Here is a 20,488-nt window from a genome sequence, read left to right as displayed (position 1 = left end):
TGTATTCCACACAGGCAAACTCTTCTGCACTGCAAAGCGAAAACCAGTCCTGAGAGTAGGCTTGAGCAGTCCAGGCTCCATGGCTTCTGTATTTTCTGTCCCTCTTGCTGGCTGTAAAATGCCTGTTAGTTAGTTACCAAGCATCTGCACTGTGTTGAGAAGAGGTAGGCTCACGTTATATGATGAACTGTACCGTATCTATTATCCAAAAAGATAGTGGGTATGAAATTTGCCTGTTACCTTATTCTTGAGTAACAGTGCTCAGTGGAAGAGCACTATCTAGGTTTTCAGAGGCACCTGTCCCAAGAATAAGCCAGTAAATCTGCATCCCCACAGTATCCCACAACAGAGCAAGTTGTATGTGCTATACAATCTGCATGAGGGTAAACTGTAAATTGCCCAGAGAAACGTTAGTATTAATGTAACGGAGCTGAATCCATAAATAACCAGTACCTGGAGGGGGAAATCACATAAAGCATCAGAAATACAATGCTCCTGTTGTCAACATGAAAAAATAAAGGAGTAGGGTGATTTAAGGGGATGGCAAGGAGCTGGTAGGGGTGTGTGACATGGGAGTGCAAGGATTTCTGGTTAAGGTGGTCTAGGTATCATGTCCATTTAAGAAATGGTCAATAGTTTTGGAAGGGGGATTTATGCTCTGGGGCACCGTGCTATGTCAGAAGACTCATTAGTATTGAAATGAATTGTTCTGAGGAGGGCAATTTAGAAAATAATTTTTTTTTCTTGGCCTGGAGCCTGTCAGCAAATCCAATATGGTTTTGAAGTGCAATATGTGGTATTCCACCACACTGACTTGCTTTTGCTGTTAGCATGTGAGCACAGGACTGTAAAGAACAGCCTGCGTCAGAAAGTCCAGATTCCACTGATATGATGTGGTATCATGATTTTCATAAATACATTAATCCTCATTTTTAAAAGTAGTTTAGGTTGTTTTTCTCCTCTTATTCTAACTGGAAAAAGATGTTCCAGAATCTCACCATTGTAAAAATTAGGAACCATCTTCTAATATTTAGCTTATGCTTATGTGTGGCCGGTTTATATCTTCTTTTTTTTTTCCCTCACAATATTTCTTCTAATCTTTCATAGCCTTTCCTCTCTCTTACGTTAAATCTCTGATGTATGTAGATCTCTTTTTAATAGTCCTTAGATACAGGCTCTCCATTCCACAAAGATCCTCATAGCAATTTTCCTCATTAATTGAAGTTTGACTTCATCTTTCTTAAACTGGAGGACTCAGTCCTGAAGTTTGGAGTATTTATAGTGAAATGTCACCTGTGCATTGCACAGTAGCACTAATATCTTCCTCATTCTGCTGGGAAAATCTGTTTGGATACAATCTATGTTTTTTTTCTGAACACTGCATTAGAGAGGCAATTTGGCAACATCCTGGTTGTACCTGTTTTCAGGTGCTGTTGTGCTGGTTGTCTGGTATGTGACACGTGCCTGACTTAGCCAGCAAGTCTGCTGTGGCACTCTCAGAAGAGCAGCAGGCTAGTACAACTGCCCACCATGCATCTGGTGTCTGTAGCAAGCAGACTGTAATACTGTGATGTGATTACCACCAAAGGCCACCTCTCCCATGCCATTCTGGGCAGAACCCCAGCTTGTTATTAATCCACAAATGCATGAGTGTGTTTTCTGAGTGCTGAAATTCTTTTACCTCAGTCTTCAAGCTCACCTTATTCTTTCTGTATTCAAAGCCTCCTCACTTTAATATTAATCTTCCATCATGCTAATGAGCAGATTTCATCAAATAACTCCAGATTTTTGTAATTTTTGTAAAAAAAATGAGAATATTTGACAGATTAGTGCTCCCTTCATCCTGGTGTTTCCCTTTCAAAGCTCCTAGTTGTCATCTCCTCTTTAGCATAATCTATCTTTGTCTTTCAGTGCCTTTAGTCATCCCATCGTCAATGGCATTAAAAATTGCCCACATGGCATGGCAGAGGAGGCTTTGCTCAGGTCCAGAGAGGTGACATCTATGGTATTTCCCTCTGGAAGCTCGATTTTCTAAATGAAGGTACCCATTGAATGTGGCATACGTATATGTACCTTTTATAAAAACAAGTGGCATTTCCCCCCAATTATTTCTGTCTGGTTTCCCTTCACATTTTGAAGTCCTGCATACTATGGAGATAAAATCATGGTTCTTGTTTATCCAGAACACTTTCTCCTTCCCCTCAGCCCTTCTTTACTGCAAGTCCAGATGCATGGTTCTGGTCACCCCAGCTTGGTTGAAAGTCAAAACTAGTCTTGAAAACTAAAAACTTGTGATTTCAGATGGCTATTTCTTTCAGACACTGGGGATGTTTCCATTTTCCTCTAGGCTGAATACTCTTATACCTCCAGCACTTGCTATGCCACATTAAAAGTTCTGTCACTTTGGGGGTTTGTTGTTTGTTTTTTTCTCTGGAAGGTGTGGTGTAGTTCACCTTCAAGCCTTAGACTTCCAGCAGGAGTTAATTGATGGCAGTTGTGCAGACTGGGTTGTGCAGACTAGAATGTCAGTGTTGATTATTTAAAAGTCCTCTGTGCATCTGCTCCAAGAGATCTGGGCAATTCAGCTTTCCTGCCTGGCAGCTATGCACCCACAGCTCCTCCCAAGCCGAGTTCTGGGGCCAGTGTGTCTGTCTGCTCGCTGGAGGAGGCATGCTGGGTCTCATTTAATATACGCTACCTCGATGGTGTATTGACATGCAGCAAACAATGCAGAGTTGCCAAAATCATTATTTAATAATTCAGTATAAATGTGTCCTCTCTCTTGCACTTTATACCAGCCCAAACCAAATCAGTGAATCGTATTTGGACCTGAAAATGCTGTGTCTTTCCTGAATGACCTTAAATGTTTTATGGTAGATACATTAGTCACTATGTACACTATACTCGTGGTAGTGAGCTGAGAACAAGTTTAATAACTCAGTCTACTAGGTATCTTACAAACTGTCAAGAAAACTTTATACAAGTTATATACAAGCTGAAGATAAAATATCACTCCCACCTACTAGTCTGTGTTATAAATTACAAGATTTCAAATACTTACATATTCTCTAGAAACTGTACAGATTGTCTACAAACTGTCAGAATAATGTAGATGGATGTACAAGTGTATGCCAACAGGGTTAACATTACCTGCATCTTCAACTCTGTGGATAGGATGTCAACAAGGTGTGAAATAAGATAACCTGTGTGATTTTAGCCTTCATGTATGTACATAAATACATTTCTATATATACAGAGACACATAAAGACTAACCAGCCCATTCCAAAACTTGGAGCATAGCCATACATAGTAAATCCTTCTTAAGGTATTTAAAAGTATTCTTCTGTCTCCATGCTCACCACTGCGTCTGCATTCATCTTCTGTAAGTGACATTGTGTTTCTGGAGGATTTAGAAAATTAAATCTAAAATTTTGTTTCTGTTGGAATCTGTAGGAAATAAAAGGACATAAATGTCAATCTCTGTAAGGAATAGCCATGGTAGGTGCCCAATGGTGAGCAGTATGTAAGAATTTTTTCCTCTAAAGCATCTGTGGGGGAAGGCTGTGGTCTGACATTTTCTCCTAATGGGGTTGCTGTGTGCTGGATACTGCCCTTTAAGTCCATGATGGAAGACTGCATGTGTCCCTTTCTTCTCGCTGTCTTCAAACTCCCCTTCTGCCTGAGGCATTTAGATAAATGGGACTAATGCTGATGTCTCTGCCACACGGACATTCTACTAGTGAGCTCATCATGGGGGAACAGTGGTGGACAGGCGAGGAGACCAGGTGAGAGGCTGGTGAGATGGCTTTTGCCCGCCTTCCCTCTGCAGAGTCTCAGTGCTCAAGGCAAGGCTTGTGAGCTGAGCCCCACGCCTCCTACTCCTGTAAGGCTTTGCTTTAAGTCAGATCCCATCAATAAGCTGTCTGGATGCTTTTTGCACTGGGCTGACACAAGAGCTCAGGGATGAATATGCTTTTGTTATCTGCCCTAGCAGCTTTTGAGGTTGTGTTTGGGGTGCTGCTACCAGAGATGGGAGTCTTACCGTGCACTCCCAGCTGCGCAGTCCGTTGCTGGGGATGGTGATATAGTCATTGCTGCTACCCTTCTCCTGAAATGAACACAAGAAGTTGTGAGTTACTTCTTTTTCTCTTTTTTTTTTTTTCTTTTTCCACATTGAAGAAGGTCTTGCTTTTTAAATCTCTGGAACATGCCTGGGAAGTTGGCCTGGAAGGAAGGAATCTCTCACTTTTCAGCCCTTTATGCCCCTGACCACGTCTTTGGGGCACTGCAGAAGAGCTGGACAGGTTCAGCTAAGTGGGATTAGGCAGTTTCCAGGTGAGTAGCATTCTGGGTTTGGTTGTTTTAAACAGATTTAACATACACAGGATCCTTTCTTGCTCTTGATTTAAGAACACTCCCAGAAAGGCCATCACCAAATTTGTCTGTACTTATTTATCTGCACTGCTTTAGCACTCCCTTTGAAAACAGACAGACCTGGGGAAGCCTACATGCAAGCAGCATCCAGTCTGCCTTGCAAGAACTGCTGCAGCGTATCCAGTAGTCCCTGCCAGGTGGGTGACAACAGAATACTGCTGGTGGATGGGCCAGAATTTTGCCCCACACCATGCTCTTCCCAAGGATGTGGCTACAAGTGAAGTCCATGGCCTGGCCAGTCTCCAATGAGAATTATTCACTTCTTTCACTAGTGGTTTGCCAGACACCTGGACCAATGGTCACTCTTACTCCAAATTTATTGGAGACCAGCTGAGCTTTAATCATTAACGGCTTGAATATAAAGATGGTGTAGAGCGCATGGCTAGGTATGCAGGGCACTGCTGGGTGCCTGTGACTAATGTAAAGGCACTAAAGTAGTGAAGATGAAAACTATAGTGTTACCTCAGTGGGCTTTAATTTGGGAGAGCTGGCTATGTCCTTCTTCAGCAAAATGTGTAAAACCGCATCATGAATGGTGAGGAAAAACATAGATGGCTTAATCTCCTCATCAAAAAATGCACATCTCTCCAGTTTGTCCAGGAAGCCCTCTGTGGGGGAACAAAATCAATGCACAAAGTGACCTGTGGGCCTTGAGAATTAAGAAATAGAGTATCCTGAGCATGGCCACTGAGCGAACAGGAATTGCTGGTATGCTGCACTGTTTTATTTGAGCAGATGGGTTCCTCTTTACTGATTTGGAGAGGATTGGATATAAATGCCCATCAGTACTGCCCTGCTTGATGCCAGGCAAAAGGGAATTTGAGCACTGTTTCTTATTTAATTCCTAACCCAGACTGCCCAAGAGGACAGAGCTGTACAGCAAATCAGTGTCCATAGGTGAAATGAGCCATCATGTGTAGTCTCAGCCTGCTGAGGACAGCCTGGGAGGGATGACACGTCTACTCAGCTGGATCTGTTTGCTGTCCAAGTCAGGAAAGTAAAACTGGGATGACCCTTCAGAGCCGTGCTCAGTGGTAGACAGGGAAAGCAGTGGGACAAGGCATTTGTGGTGATGCTGACAGAAAGGCAAGTACTCACCATGTGCTCCTGCAATGTAAATGTCGATGTTGATCCGGACAAATTCTTTCAAAGTCTGTTAAACAGGAAAGAGATCTATGATGGTAAGCAGCTCTAAAACTCTGCTGCACTTAGAGGCAGTATAGGCACTTCACATGGCTGCAGACAGGGATGAACAATCCTTTTGAAAAGGGGCAATATTAAATACATTTAGCCCACAGTGACACAAGTTATCTTTCATAAATTTTATGGCTTTATTGTACCTACTTGAAACATAATAAAACCAAGACTCCAAAATCTTCTGGGGAGATTTTTATAACTGGGAATTTGAGCAGAACTACAGTTCCCAGTGACATGGCAGATGTTTAGTTTCTATGGGAATAGATTTACACACCTTTATGTGGCTCTAGATAGTTAACTTTAGCTACTACTGTTTGAAAGTGTTGTTCTTATTGCTATGTTCAAGGTCATCCTGGGAAGTGAGAACAGGAGCAGAAATAAAACTCCAGTGCTCCAAATTCCAGCCCAGTGTTTAATGCTGTATTTCATATGTACATTTCTGTAAAGCTTCCCAAAATCTTACCAGTTGAAGAAAGGGTGCCACAGCCAACACTCTAATTACAAGAAAATCTAGATTAATTATTCAATCAATTTCCTAAACATTTTCTATGGAAAATGTACACTAAATTTCACATAAATTCAAAGGTTGCCACCGACTTTCCAGTCCATATAGGAATGCCTTTAAGAAGCAGGCTAGAAATACAGAATAGAATCACAGAATGGTTTGGGTTGGAAGGGACCTCTAAAGATCATCTAGTCCAACCCCCCTGCCATGGGCAGGGACCCTTTCCACGAGACCAGGTTGCTCAAAGCCCCGTCCAACCTGGCCTTGAACGCTGCCAGGGAGGGGGCAGCCACAGCTGCTCTGGGCAACCTGTGCCAGTGTCTCACCACTCTTATTGTAAATAATTTCTTCCTTATATCTAATCTAAATCTGTCCTCTTTCAGTTTAAACCCATTGCCCCTTGTCATCTCACTACAGGCCTTGGTAAAATGTCTCTTTCCATCTTTCTTATAAGCCCTTTAAGGCCATAATAAGGTGTCCCCGGAGCCTTCTCTTCTCCAGGCTGAACAACCTCAACTCTCTTAAGCCTTTTGTGATAGGAGAGGTGTTCCAGCCCACTGACCTTTTTTGTGGCCCTCATCTGGACTCAGTCCAATGGGTCAATGACTTTCTTGTTCTGAGGACTACACAGCTGGGCACGGCTCCAGGTGGGGTCTCACCAGAGCAGAGTAGAGGGGTAGAATCACCTCCCTCAACCTGCTGGCCACACTTCTTTTGATGCAGACCAGGGTATGATTTGCTTTCTGGGCTGCGAGCACACATTGCTGGCTCATGTCCGATTTTTTATCCACCAGTACCCCCAAGTCCTTCTCTTCAGGCCTGCTCTCAATCCATTCATCCCCCAGCCTGTATTCATACTGGGGGTTGCCCTGACCCAGGTGCAGGACCTGGCATTTGGCCCTGTTGAACCTCATGAGATTCAGATTTCACTCCTCAAGCCTGTCAAAGTCCCTCTGTGTGCCATCCCTTCCCTCAAGCGTGTCTCTGAAGCGTAACTGCATTCCTATGTTTTTCTTTCATGTGATTAGTGTTTGTCCTGTGAATTACAATTACCTTTTGGAGGACTCTCATGGCAGAAAAATCGAAGAAGGACACTGAGGAGAAGTCCAGAACAATGCTGTGGATGTCGACCCGCGGCACAGTGATGCCAGGGGGGAGGTCAGCACCCCAGTTGATCTGAATGGGCAAGTCTGTCATGTTGGTGGGCTGGTCCAGCTCCTCTATCCTGTTGTTGTCTAAGTCTTCATCTGACTCATGTGTATGGTTAGCCATGCAAATCAAGCCTTTCTGTGTTGACAGAGAAAAGTGTCATAATTAATACTTCTTTTTAAGATCCAGGCAGGGTAGTATTGCATCTTATGCAAGGGCAAGAACGGTGGCAATGCAAAGCTCATGTACCCATAAAATGGAGCAGTACCCACCTGCACTTTAGACTAGAAAATGTTCTGTCTCTCCCTTGTCTGGAGGAATCTGGAAATATTTGGTTTCCTCTCATGAATTATTTAATCAGCATCATAATCAATTAATGATGGCTTTCTATTGTTCCCTGAAGTCAATTGTCAGATATGCTTTGATTCAGTAATTTTTGAAGAAGTCAACAAAAAGCATGTAGGATTTGGGTTGGGAGAAACCCATCTTTGTCCTACCATTAATACAGCATGGACATTGCCTCTGTGAGATCTGATCCTGCCATTTGATGCCAAACAAAGCTTCAGTGGACACATACAAGCTCTGCCCATGGTAAAGCTGTAGGTCTCTAACTGTGATAGGTATTTAAAATCTTAATTTTGAAATGTGTTTATGCCATGAAGTGGCAACTTGGGGAATAGCATATCTAATTAGTGTGGGAGGCTGTGAGGCACTTCCCTGCCACATCAAGCCAGAGCTGATTGCTTAATCCCCCTGGGTAGTATTGCCTTACATACAGGCGTCACTTGCAGCTCTCCTTTCTTCAGCATCTTTCTGATCTTCCTCAGAGCTTTATTACGTTTCCTCAGGACTCTCAGTGGGCTGAAGCCAACCTGCAGAGACAGCACTTTGAATAACTAAAAAAACTCAAGCCAGTGACACCTGGAGAAGGACACAGCATCTCATGCAGCTTTTCTTTACAGTCATGGTGAGCATAGTTTGGACTTGATGTTGCCTACCACTTTTCATCAACTCAAACAAGGGCTCTTTTTCTTGGTTGGAAAGATGTCTACAGGTATGGCTACACATGGGGCAGCACCAACTCTACATTGGGACACCAGCATGGACATCATTATAGCAGTGACAATGCTGTAGCAAAGGCCAGTAGCTCCAGCAGGCTGGCACAGTGCTGGATAGCCCAGAGCATGGTCTACTCATCTTCGTTATGAGATGGCCACCTAGACAACTGAGATTCGAGAGCTCACAGGTTGTATCTGCTCTGTGCCGCCTGACTGCAGCATATATCATATAAACATTGTTTATATGATATATGATATGATAACATTGAAGAAAATAACATATGATATATGATATGATAACATTGAAGAAAATCAAAATTGATCATGATGGCTGCATACGTCTCTTGAACCTTTTAGCTGGTTTTAACAAAATTAGACAATGGGTAAATTAGAATAATAAGGGTTGCAAAAATACTAAATTCCTGCAAGTCTTCTGCCTCATCTATCTAGTGGGTGGAGGAGAGAGGTGTTAGAAATACCCATATTTATAAAGAGAGTGGTGTGAGCATCTGCACTCATATAAAAAACCCTTCAGTCTCTTCTGAGGTGAAAGCCAAGCACATGGAGACTCAAACATGTCAGATTCCTTTGCCGGTTTAGTCCTTCATGTGAAGAATGAAGTACTCATTACCAATGCTCAGGGTAGCCAGTGCTTATCAACTTCCCCCTAAGAGTAGCAGGAAGGGGAGGTTATGGGTGCATGTTCATCTCAGTCTGGGGATGGTTGGAGTCTCTGGCATGGTGAGAGCTCAGGGGTCCTGGCTTTCCATGCTGATTATGGAAAGACTGGCTGTCTTCACCCAGTATGTCATGGAAGAGATTAAGACCTCTTTGATAGTATGATTTCATTCAGCTTTTCTTCTGACTGTTGTGGTTACATCTTTGGGGCAAGATGAGTAAACGAGAATTTATTTGGTGTAAATAATAAAAATGCTAATAAAACAATATCCCTTTATATTATCATCTATGTTTGCACCATTTTCTTCTAAAGGACTTAAAATACGTGTATACATTGTTAAGGTTCAGCATGAGTGAAATGCTGGGGTTTCAACCCCAAGCCCCAAATTAAGGTTGACATCTGGGTGATTCCCACAGCCCTTCCCAAAGGGGGGTGAGTTTGCCTTTAGGCTTCCCTCCAGGGAGCGGCCGGCCTGGCAGGGAGAGCCATGAGGTAAAGGAGCCCCAGGTGTCTGCATTCAGTAAGCAAAGGTCAGGTGTCCCACTGAGGGATAAAAGCTGGGACCCCTGGCAGAAGGGGCAGTGTCTGTGTGTGAGGTGGAAGCACTGTGCAGAGTTCCCTGTTGGGGAAGGACCTCCCGCCTCCCTGGGACTGGGCTCCGGTCAGGTCTGGCTTTTGTAAACGTGGGCTGTGTAGAGATTCAGTGTGTGGCTTCCTTGGTCTGATGTGTTTGGCTTGTTGACTCGGTTGTCTCCTGTCCCTTCTATGGGAGACTGCATTTCACCATTTATTCCACCCATTGTTGGTCATGCAGTGTTGTTGTTGGGGTCAGTGGGATTGATGTCAACTATGTATAATCTGACTGACTTGTTTGTACCCCCAGTGCTCACCCATGTACTGACCCTTTTGTATCAAATACAGTTTGGTTATTGGTTCATCTCTATGCTGGCTGTGTCCTTTATGCTAGGCCTAATAATTGGCAAAACAATGAGTCAGGCTGCTCTTTCTCAGAGGTGTGTATGTACATGTGGGATTATAGTAGTGACCACAATATTAGAATAATTCACTAAAAATTTGTCTTTGAACTGTGGTCTGACTGCATACATAGTAATTATTGGGAAATTGTATTCAGCTTAATGTGTCATGCAATTCATATATTCAGAACAACAGCCCCAGACACTTACTGCAGTGATGAGTTTCTCTCTGAAGAATTCAATATTAGCGAAGAAGATAGGAGATGAGCATCTGAAAATCTTCACTCCTTCTGGCTCATAGATCTGCACAATGAAGTAAAAGTGTCAGTAACCACGTCTGGTACAGAAACACAAATGCAGCAGATATAATAAAAGAAACATGACATTTCTTACATCGGTGTAATCCTTCCTGTTTCTGTAGATGTTGCTTCTCCCAACATTAGCCAAAACAGTGCAGCTTGGGCTGTGAACAAACACACACAAATATTTGCACCCCATACTGAAACCTGGCAGAAGGGAAGGATCAGAGAAAGCTCTGTTGCAGTGGGGACCCCACTTCCAAGGGTTTACCCCTGTAAAGTATATTTCCATCCAAGATTTCTGGACAGTCTGAGGAATGGGGCTGTTGGCCTTCTCTGTACAGTGAGAGTTAATTTATAACAGCAGGCCCTAAGATATCTTATCATTGTGTCCAACAAGTACTCACAACTGGGAGCGGATCACCACAGTCAGCAGCTGGAATGCCACGGCAGTTGCTAGTCCAATATCCAGGCCAAGGAAAATGGCAGCTAAGAAAGTCACCACCCATATAACCTGTAACAAGCAGGTGACGGCAGCAGTTATGAGTGTGTCAAGGACTTGGGTCATGACCTCAGGGTGGGAGCAGTAACAAATCTCAGATCTGGTCCAGGCTGTCCATCTGCCTTTGGTGAGGGGTTTTCTTGTAAAACAGGGACAGACTCACTGACTAGCACCAGGGCGTGTTTCTAGGGATGACAATCTCTGTACAATAAAGGCTTAGAATAATAGAGGTGTGGATCTTCTGTAGGTGGTTCACTAAATGCTCAGTAAAAATCCAGCAGAAAGGCAAGGTTACAAGTAAATCACTATCCTGGTAAAGCTGGTAAATGGTAAAATGTGCAAATGTAGGTGCTGTGAATGTGTGTGACTGATGATAAGCACAAATGACTAGATAATACTGAATACTTTTAACCACAGATCTCAAAGTATTTTCATGAGGTAAATAACTGGTGTCTGGGAAAACTGAGGTCTGGAACCATTTAGGAACACAGGGAACCCACCAAAGGCAAGAACCTAATTTTTCTGAGTGTTAGAGGTAAGTCCTGCTCTCCAGACATGAGCTTCATCATTTGAAGTAAACCCTTCAAGCCCTGGTTGTCATTTATTTTTTGCTGTGTAACTTCCATCTAACATGCTGTGTGAGTGTGAGAAAATGTCCCTGAATGCATAGCCAATGCAGTAGGTATTTAGACATTTTCTGTAACTGTCTTCTATATCTGACTTTACATAATGAACTGTATATTAATAGATTCTGATGAAACGGATGAAAATGAAGCTAGGAGAAAGAATTGACTCAAAATAGGTGGGATAAAGTGGAAAACAAGAGCAAGAGGTATACAAGTAAAAAAGGCATGCCGGTATTGTGCTTTCCATTTAGTGAAGGCAGGTATATATATAAAAAAGATAGCCTGTAAGCAAATTTGCATAATAGATGACTTTTCCAGAGTACTTCATTCCTGAATGCTTGTGGAACTTAACTTACACAGTCATACTTGTCCTTTCTCCATAGGATCCCTATTTCCTTGAACTGCATGAGCATTCCTTTCAAGTTGCCAAGAGCCAAAGATGCAAGGACTGACTGTTAAAAAGACCAAAATACATGTTGAATTTTAAAGCAAGCAAAGCAAATGTTGAACATTAAGACTTAAAAGATCATACAAATAAGACCAAAGTGCAGCTGAAAGGCCAGGGAACTCCTCCCAGTGTATCACTACTGCTGGAAACTCCCTAGGCATGGTGCAGCTCAGGTGTCTGACTTGAGGTTGCAAATCTCACTTATTTTTGGCTCGTTTATTAAAAGCTGCTGCTGTGATGTTTAGTGTTTGGGTACTTGCATTCCCATTGAGGGACTAGATGTAATGGTCTTCTCTGTCATGATCTGAGAAGAAGAACCAAGATTTTCAAAACCTTGTTTCGGTCCCACTGAAGCCAACAAACACTCCCAGTGACTCCTAGAGGAGCCCTGTCTTTGGCAAGCAGGAGGAAGCACTAGGTGAAAGCAGTGAATACCTTTTGTAATGGTGCCAGGAGAAACCCAATGGCCAAGATCACAATCAAGACGATGACAGCTGAGATAATACCAGCAATCTGCATGAGAGAACAGTTCCACTATGAATAAGTGCCTGCAGGTATTATGGTCAGCTAGGAAAAAAGAGTTTTCTTGCATTAAATGCCAACATGATCTGTTGTCTTCTATACCTGTGTTTTGCCTCCTGTGCTCTCCTGCACACCTGATCTCGACAGAGCAGTGCTAGAGGCAAATCCTTTGAATGATCCACCAACTATATTACCCAGACCGAAAGCAATTAGTTCCTGAAATAAAAATAAAAGACATTGTTCTTAAAAGCTGGTTCATGACAGTTATTGCCAAGACAAAGCATTTCTAAAATTGCTTATTTCTCATTGACAAATGCACTGTATTGATTCCTGTGTTATTTGCCTACCTGGTTGCTGTCTACTGGATAGTCATGCTTGATGGAATACACTTTAGCCACGGAGAAGGCTACTGCAAACCCAACGATTGCGATGGAAATGCTGTCGCCGATACACTTTTGGAAGACACCTACATCAGGTGCAACAGGTGCTTGAAATCTGAAAGACAAAAAACTCTGCTCATTAAGGATATGGCTAAGGAAGCTAGTTGTCAAGCAAGAGAGCAAGGCAGTGGGCCAGCTCATACTGAGCATCTTGGAGAGATGCAACACAGAATTGTGGGTCTGAACCCTATAAAACTTTGGGGAATCCTTAATCAGGACAGGAACTCTGTTTATCCACACTTGTTTCAGTTTGTGTCTCAGTTGATTCTCAGTTACTTGGCCAAAACCAGCCACAGCTTATTTTGTCTGAGGTGCATGCACAGTTCTGCCTTCTAGTTACGCATGGATGCAAGAGCTGACAGGATGCTGACCCCCTTGTGCAGGCAATTTGCACACGGATGGATTTCACTTAATTACAACAAAAAAAAAATATCCTTGTGTGATTCATTGTAGCACTTTAGACAGCTAAACAAATATTTACTAAGTCAGGTAATATTGACTAGTCTCTCAGACTATCTATGCTTTAGCTTTACCATTTCCTGCTCCCTTTGATCAGGGTCTTTGGCAGATCCTAGGGAGAATTCCTCTCTTGGCTTTTTATTTTCTTTCTCTTTTTCAGTGAACTGAAATTGGAAGAATGGAGACTCTTGAGCAGAAGTAGCTGTTCCTCTGCAAACTTCACCCACTTACACCCCTGGGGCTACAAGAGGCAATTGAGAGCACCCGAGTGAGTAAATGGCTGCAGTTTGCTGTCACAGTATATGCTTTCCTCCCTCTTTTAAACTTAATGTATGCCTATTAATTCTTTATGCCAAAACTGTAGCATAGCTGGATGTACTCTATATATGGATATATACTCTGTATGTGGATATATACTCTCTATATGGGTATGCTCTTGGAGCAGCAGACTGAGGCCTCCGGAGGATAATGGTGCCTGAGGAGATGCTAGCAGCCAGTCATGGGACCAGGCAGGAGAACTGTGCAGTGTCCTGGTGGCTTCCCAGGGCTGCTGGTGGCTGTTGAACCATGTGTGTACTTCAAGGGAAATGGAGTGGTTCAGGAGTGGGTAGCTCAGTAAAAAAGGATGAGCAACAACCTCCTGCTCAACAGCTGTCTTAGAAAATGCAGCATGCAATTATTTCATGTTGCAGTGTATTCTTTGTCACATAGGAGATGTGCTCCAGTGAGTAACTTTTACCTAAAGTGTGCCCTCATATTGTTGAGACCAAATTGTTTATTCACCTACTGAAGGAAGATGAAGCAAATTATTTTAATCAGAAACACAGCTGAACTGATTTAACACTCATTTATTTAACACACAAACTAGAGAGATCATTTGACTTCCCTTGTGAATTTTAAGTAAATCACTTACCCTTCCTCTAGTTTTCCGACGACAGCTACATTAAATTTTTCTTCAAAGTTTACAAAATAGGAAATCAGTGCTGCTAAGACTGTCTGAAAGATAATAAACCCCACCTCTATTAGGCACATTCAAGCAAGAGTGTGAAGAAACTATTAAAAACCATTCACTTCCCTCTCTCACACACCTTCCAGTCTCAACACTAGTGGCAGAATCATGCCCCAGATCTCCAAATCTCTTGCTGTTCAGATGTCATTCCTGAACCACCTTACAGGTATGGGTTTGCATTCACAAATTACAGAGTATATCAGGATATCTCACTAACAACAGAGAACATCCCACCCAATAAAGCAGTTGTTTTCTAAAAAAGTGCTGTAATAACTCTGGGGGAAAACAAGCACCACTTGTGTCCACAGCAACATTCTTCAGGACTTCAGGAGCTTGCTGCCCTTGTGAAGCTTCCCGCACCCCACTGCTGCTTGGGAGGGGCAAAACCCTCTGCTGCTGGCAGACAAAACCTCAGATGGCCAGGACTTCAGTGGCTGCTTGCAGGTGTGGTGCAGAGGGGCCCCAGCTGTGGGACTGCCAATTTCGTCCAAGGAAAAAATTCATAATTTATAACGTCTTACTACAGATGTGTTCAGTTACAAACAGCTAAGTGGAGGTAACATCTCACAATAGTTCATGAACACTGTCAATTTTTCCTTATAGTTGAAATGATAACCCATCATTTAATGTGGAACAGGAGAAGAAATAGTTAAAACTCTGCTTCCCATGTCACTATAGTGATAGAGAAAATGCAAAATCAAAGAGAAGGGATCATTACCATAAGGAGTTCGATTGGGATGGGAGTTGGTAACTTTGCTTTGTATCGATCGTTCACTTCTTTCACCACGAACACGATAAGCAAGACAACAAGGGATGTGACAAGGTCAGCGATGTTTGTTTTTGTGATCTGGCTGAAAACACTCTCCAGAGTCTACAAAATCAGGAAGAAATATGTGGGTTTTTTAGAAATATTAGTGCCCTGACACAGTCTCACTATCCCTTCCAGAAGAGCCTATATCTGAATTGCTCTAAGGATTGCGGTTGTTGGGATTTATTCCCTGTGGCATGATGTGGACTACAAGCCCCAGTGAATATGCATGTGCATAACCCAAACAACTAGAGCATTTGTGAAACACCCTTTCCACTGGCTCTCCTCCCAGAAACACCCTCTCCTCCTGGGATCCCCTTGAGGGAGGGTCGGAGCAACAGACACATGCACAATAGGAAACATGCATGTGGAATTACTGAGCAGGTGCCCCTCTCTGCTTCTCCCTTCCTGTCTTTTTCCTTCCTCCTTTCTCATCCAACAGACCTCACAGAGTCATACCCAAATTAAATATATATAATATCAGTCCAGTAAAAATGAATAATTAAATGCTTGAAGCAAATTTGAACATTTAATTAAAATATGGCAACACACAATAGAAAATATTATTTAATTAGCCCAATGGGGTGTAACTTGCTGTTTGGTAATAAATTTAAAGGTTGGTCATATTGTAATAACACATCTCTTATATTTTTCTCTTGTGTTTCCTCCTGCTTGGCTGTTTTTATGCTGAGTTCCGTTATTACTGCCTTGTGATACACAGTCAGATATACATCACAGGTTTCAATAGCATTAGCAAATAATGAACACTTAGCACTTACATAGATGATACCAAATGGTTTATTAAATCCAGGGACAGGTAGTTGAAGCATGAACTTCAGCTGAGATACCAAAACATGGATAGCCGCAGCAGTCGTGAAACCACTGATTAATGATTGTGATAGATAAATAACTATGAATCCAAACTGGAGAATTCCCAGAAGCAACTGAAATGCAAAATGACCACGTGTCAGTGGGATTCATTTATGCTTTTAAGCAGTCTCTGCAACAAAGAGAACTATATTTAATGGAAACAAAGATTTTCACCTAATCCCATACATCCAGGGATTAAGAAATATACTGTCAGCAAACTTGCAAAAAAAATTGAGATTTAATAACAGGGAGCATAAGACTAGTAACAGCAATTGCTAGAACAGGTAAAACTTATTCTTTTTATTTTATAGCTAAAATAAACCTCCTTAGTTTTAGTGGTTTTGGTACCCATATTTTCACGTGGTACCAGTGTTTCATGAAGCACAAACGTATGTTTGTTATTTGTTTGTCATATGTTACAAAGGAACTGTAGGACATCTGTATTAGGAAGTAAGGAGAAACCAGGGGTTCTTTTGAAAAGACAAATGCGAATACTTTACTATTATGAGATAGAGGTTTTATTCCCCTTGGTGTGTCTTCATCATCCACATTACTTTCACAACTACTTTTTTCCTATCCAGCAGACTGGTTTTTGACGTAGGTGGGGTCCAGCTGTGTGGACTGTAGGCTCATGTCTGGGTAAAACCAGGGATTTCACCATGGATCAGTGCCTGGTCACTGGAAGGGGGCAGATGTCTCCTAATCAGTGAGCCAAGGTCAGTTATGTGGGAAGGGGAAGAGAATTACTTTGGTGAGTACCAGCAGAGAAAGGTCAGGCCACTATCTATCTATTCATATAAATGTATATAGAAGTGTGCAGGCACACACACATATGTTTACCAACCTGAAAAACCCCAGAAAGGAAGGTTACAGATGCAGCCACCATCACCCTCTCTTCATTTATTGCTGAGATATTAGTGGAGGTGCCATTTCCAGCACTGTCATCTGGGACCAGCCTGATGACGGCTCCTCCCACCATCAGGCTCAGGACAGGGAAGGGACCTGAGCAGCACAAGGCATTCATTAGAGACCCGAAGGGGCAGCACAGACTTCTTCACCAGTGAGGAGAGTGGTTGGTGTGCCTGAACTTACCCACTGAGATATGTCTGGATGTGCCGAAGATAAAATAGACCAGGATGGGGAAAAATGCCGCATACAGTCCATAACTGGGGGGGACGTTCACCAGCAAAGCAAAGGCGAGACCTGTAAGGACAGAGTCCCGGAGAAGGTGACATGTGTGTTACAGGCTGCAGCCAGCAGTCCCTTTGGACCTGGCCTAGCAGGCTGTGTCAGAGCACACGTTTCCCGGAGGTACCTTGCAGGACAGCCACAAGCCCTGTGTTGATGCCAGAGACAATGTCACTCAGGATCCACTCCCTGAAGCGGTATGCTGGCAGCCATGAGATGATGGGAAACAAACGCAAGGCAATTTTTTTAACCCTTTGTGGGGAGCAGCTGTAAAGACACAAGAGGACAGAGCTGTTGGTGAACAGCTTGGCTGAGTCACAGCCTCTTCAGAGAGAAAATGAAGGGGGAAGGATTCAGGTTCAGGCTGACAGAGGTCAAAATCTCACACAGACATAGCCCTGATCAACCTGCTTCAAGGAGGACGCAGTGGCCTCCAGAACTCCCTTCCAACCAAAATTTTCATAGAATCATAGAATGTTTTGGGTTGGAAGGGACCTTTAAAGACCATCTAATCCAACCCCCCTTCAATGATCAGGGACATTTTCAACTCGATCAGGTTGCTCAGAGTCCCATCCAATCTGACCTTGAATGTTTCCAAGGATGTGGCATTTACAACCTCTCTGGACAACCTGTTCCAGTGTTTCATGACCCTCACCATAAAACATTTCTTCCTTATATTTAGTCTGAATCTACTATCTATCTCTTTTAGCTTAAAACTGTTACCCCCTGTCCTATCACAACAGGCTCTACTTAAAAGTTCGTTCTCATCTTTATTTAAGCCCCCTTTAAGTACTGAAAGGCCACAATAAGGTCTCCCCTAAGTCTGTGCTGCCAAGGTCACTGCTGTCCATGAAAAGACAAGCTGCCTGGGATACAACTTTAGGAAGATTTATTAAGAGTAATAGCAGCTAAAATTCTTTAGAAAAATGTGACATTGCAGTTGGTTAATGAGTCTTATTTGCTTTGTTGGAATCTGAGATGGAAGTTGTCAGGATGGAGTTCATGCTGTCTGAGAACAGCAACTCAGGCTGTTTCTTAGATCCATATATAAATATATATATATAAACCCCTCCTTACCGAAAATATATTTTCAGGTGATCCCAAAAGTTTTTATGGTATCTGTGCAATTTCTCATGCTCTTCATTGAACAAATTCTCTGAGTACACAGGTCTGGCTACAATATAGTGGTTGCCCACAGGTTCAACCATTTCTTCTGAAATGTCAGGTGAGGATGGCGACTTGTGTGTGCTTCTTTTTGGCCTTAGTCACTTAAAAACCTGAAATGAAGAACAGGATTAGCTCCTTATGTACTGTGGGGCAGGTAGCCATAGCATAGATGAATGAACTCCAAACTGAGCATTACCACCTCTGAAGATCAAAAGAGGCATGGTTGAGACACCTATTTCACTTTGCCAAGGTAATCTCCTGCCCTCCTTCTCCTCCCGCTGCAGGGAAATGTTTTGCTGGAGTGTGAAGTATTTATTTCTAAAGATGCAGCCAAAAAGCGGACAAGATCGATTTTGATTTAATTTATCTCCAAGTCAGCTGTCTGCAACCAAAAACTGCCTCCCTCAAGGGAGACTAATTTCTTATGGAACAAACAGTGGATCCCAAGTGGGTTCTCTTTGTGGCACTGCCAGGAGGGCTGAGAGCTCACTGGAACCCACCAACCCAAGGGGAAAGGCAAAGCCAAGGCAGTGCTTGGCCACGCTCTCTTGCACTCAGAGACAGATCTGAATCGCTCAGCTTGGGTCTGTGTGACAAGGAGGTTAGGCTCAGTAGTAAAAAAGCATGGTATTTCTACTTGTTAAGTTTTTTGTAAGATTTGTTAGGTTGTTACAGGTTGTCTGGAAAGCTTCTCCTCTGTTTCATGTTCACAAACAGTTGTTGCAATGTCTGACCTAAATACTGTTTTCTACCTTGGCCCAACCCACATTTTCATGTCTGTGCTAAATAGACTAGAAATGACCCCTGAAGTCCACATGACACATAAGAAGGTTCAAGATCTATTTTAGTTGATATCACTGGATATTTTGCAGCAATTAGTTGATGCCATCACTGTGCTACTCGCTGTGCTGTTATGTTTCTTTCTGTGCCTCACATTCTTCCCACATTAAATTCACCTAAATAAATGTACTATCTAAAATACTATTAAATATTTAATACAGTATTAGTCCTAGACTGAAGCCATGGAACTTGCTTTTGGTATCTGCAGTTGGACTAGAGGTTCATTGTAGGACCCTTCCAACTGGAACTAATCTATTCTATCCTACTCTATTTTCTTTGACTCAGACATGAAGTTGTACTGTAGGAAACGAAAAGTCTTTTGTGACATTGATAATAGAGCATTTTTCTTTGTTTTCTCTCACCTAATGCAAATGTTCCCTGGCCCCTTGGTCTTTGGTGGCAGTCTTGTGACAGATTCCTGGCCAACACTAGTTCCTCACCCAGGTCTACTGCCTGACATGCTGAAATAGCCTATGTGCATTTCTAATTCAGACTTGTGTGTACTCAATATTTGGAGGTATCACAGGGCAGGTTTTAAAGTGGCACAAAGAAATTTGCATAGTTATGAACAGATGGAAAGGTTTTTATCTATGACAATTTTGGCATTAAAATGTGAGTCCCATCCTGAAACTTTGCTACAGCTCAGGGCCTGTTATTGACCTATTTGAAGTGATTTCATTTTATTTTCTTTCTAATTTGTTCTGGGGAAATTCATGGATGTGTAGAAGCCCAAATAATGTCAGGTGAACCTCTTAGATATGCTGGTTTTGTTGATATTTTTCCACAAAGGATTCACTATTTTGGCAATGGGTTAAACATTTTTACTATCTGTTTTAACATAAACAAATTAGATCTGTAAAATTTTCAAACACTTGCAGGTAATTATTCTAACAGAATAATACTTGACATCTAAGTTCATTCAAGACCCTGATCCAAAGACAGTTAAAATCATACTCCAATCCTGTAATTGTACACTACCATCCCTCCCTCTGTTAGGATCAGAGCTCCAAACTTGAGGCTGCTGAAATTTAAATTAAAAACTTGGTTAATTTAGTTCTTTCTCTGATAAATTTCTGTGTACTTAGATTTGCAGGAAGAAGTTTTATCTATTAAAGATTTTAGAATTGCTCTATTTCCTGGTGTGTGTATCAGTCTTTTAGACTTCATGTCACAGAGAGGAATACTGCTGAACTCCTGTTGAATAGTTTTGTTCATTACATTATAGGGCACAAGATGTACTATTTGTACCCTTTGAAATGTTCATAAGCCATAAAAATAGAAATGCGTGGGTTATTCTTTAATTTCAGATTTTC

General features: G+C 42.3%; 1 protein-coding gene across 1 annotated transcript; it reads right to left on the bottom strand.

The window, feature by feature from the left end:
- Positions 1 to 3,424: 3,424 nt before the first annotated feature.
- On the bottom strand, positions 3,425 to 18,376 carry SLC26A3 (solute carrier family 26 member 3). The gene is made up of 20 exons (XM_074901604.1): positions 18,246 to 18,376; positions 17,296 to 17,435; positions 17,073 to 17,183; positions 16,825 to 16,982; positions 15,890 to 16,054; positions 15,021 to 15,173; positions 14,207 to 14,289; positions 12,742 to 12,889; positions 12,497 to 12,610; positions 12,308 to 12,385; positions 11,781 to 11,876; positions 10,704 to 10,810; positions 10,391 to 10,460; positions 10,208 to 10,300; positions 8,063 to 8,158; positions 7,191 to 7,424; positions 5,534 to 5,588; positions 4,898 to 5,043; positions 4,044 to 4,109; positions 3,425 to 3,448 (listed from the first exon to the last, which is right to left on the bottom strand). The coding sequence occupies exons 1-20, from the start codon at positions 18,374 to 18,376 to the stop codon at positions 3,425 to 3,427; spliced, it is 2,268 nt and encodes a 755-aa protein (XP_074757705.1).
- Positions 18,377 to 20,488: the final 2,112 nt, after the last annotated feature.

Source organism: Athene noctua, chromosome 3 (assembly GCF_965140245.1).
Source record: "Athene noctua chromosome 3, bAthNoc1.hap1.1, whole genome shotgun sequence".
In the NCBI taxonomy this organism is placed as follows: Eukaryota; Metazoa; Chordata; class Aves; order Strigiformes; family Strigidae; genus Athene; species Athene noctua.
The sequence above is the reverse complement of the archived record's forward strand: the minus strand, read 5'-3'. Positions and strand labels throughout refer to the sequence as shown.

Bases quoted from the DNA above. Each gene is read 5' to 3' on its own strand.
- SLC26A3 (XM_074901604.1), bottom strand. From the start codon at position 18,376: ATGGTTGAACCTGTGGGCAACCACTATATTGTAGCCAGACCTGTGTAC. The intron at 10,461-10,703 runs GTGAGTACTTGT...GTTTGTTCACAG, and splicing joins GTGGTGATCCGCTCCCAGTT to CCCAAGCTGCACTGTTTTGG. The intron at 8,159-10,207 runs GTAAGTGTCTGG...CTGTCTCTGCAG, and splicing joins GAGAGAAACTCATCACTGCA to GTTGGCTTCAGCCCACTGAG.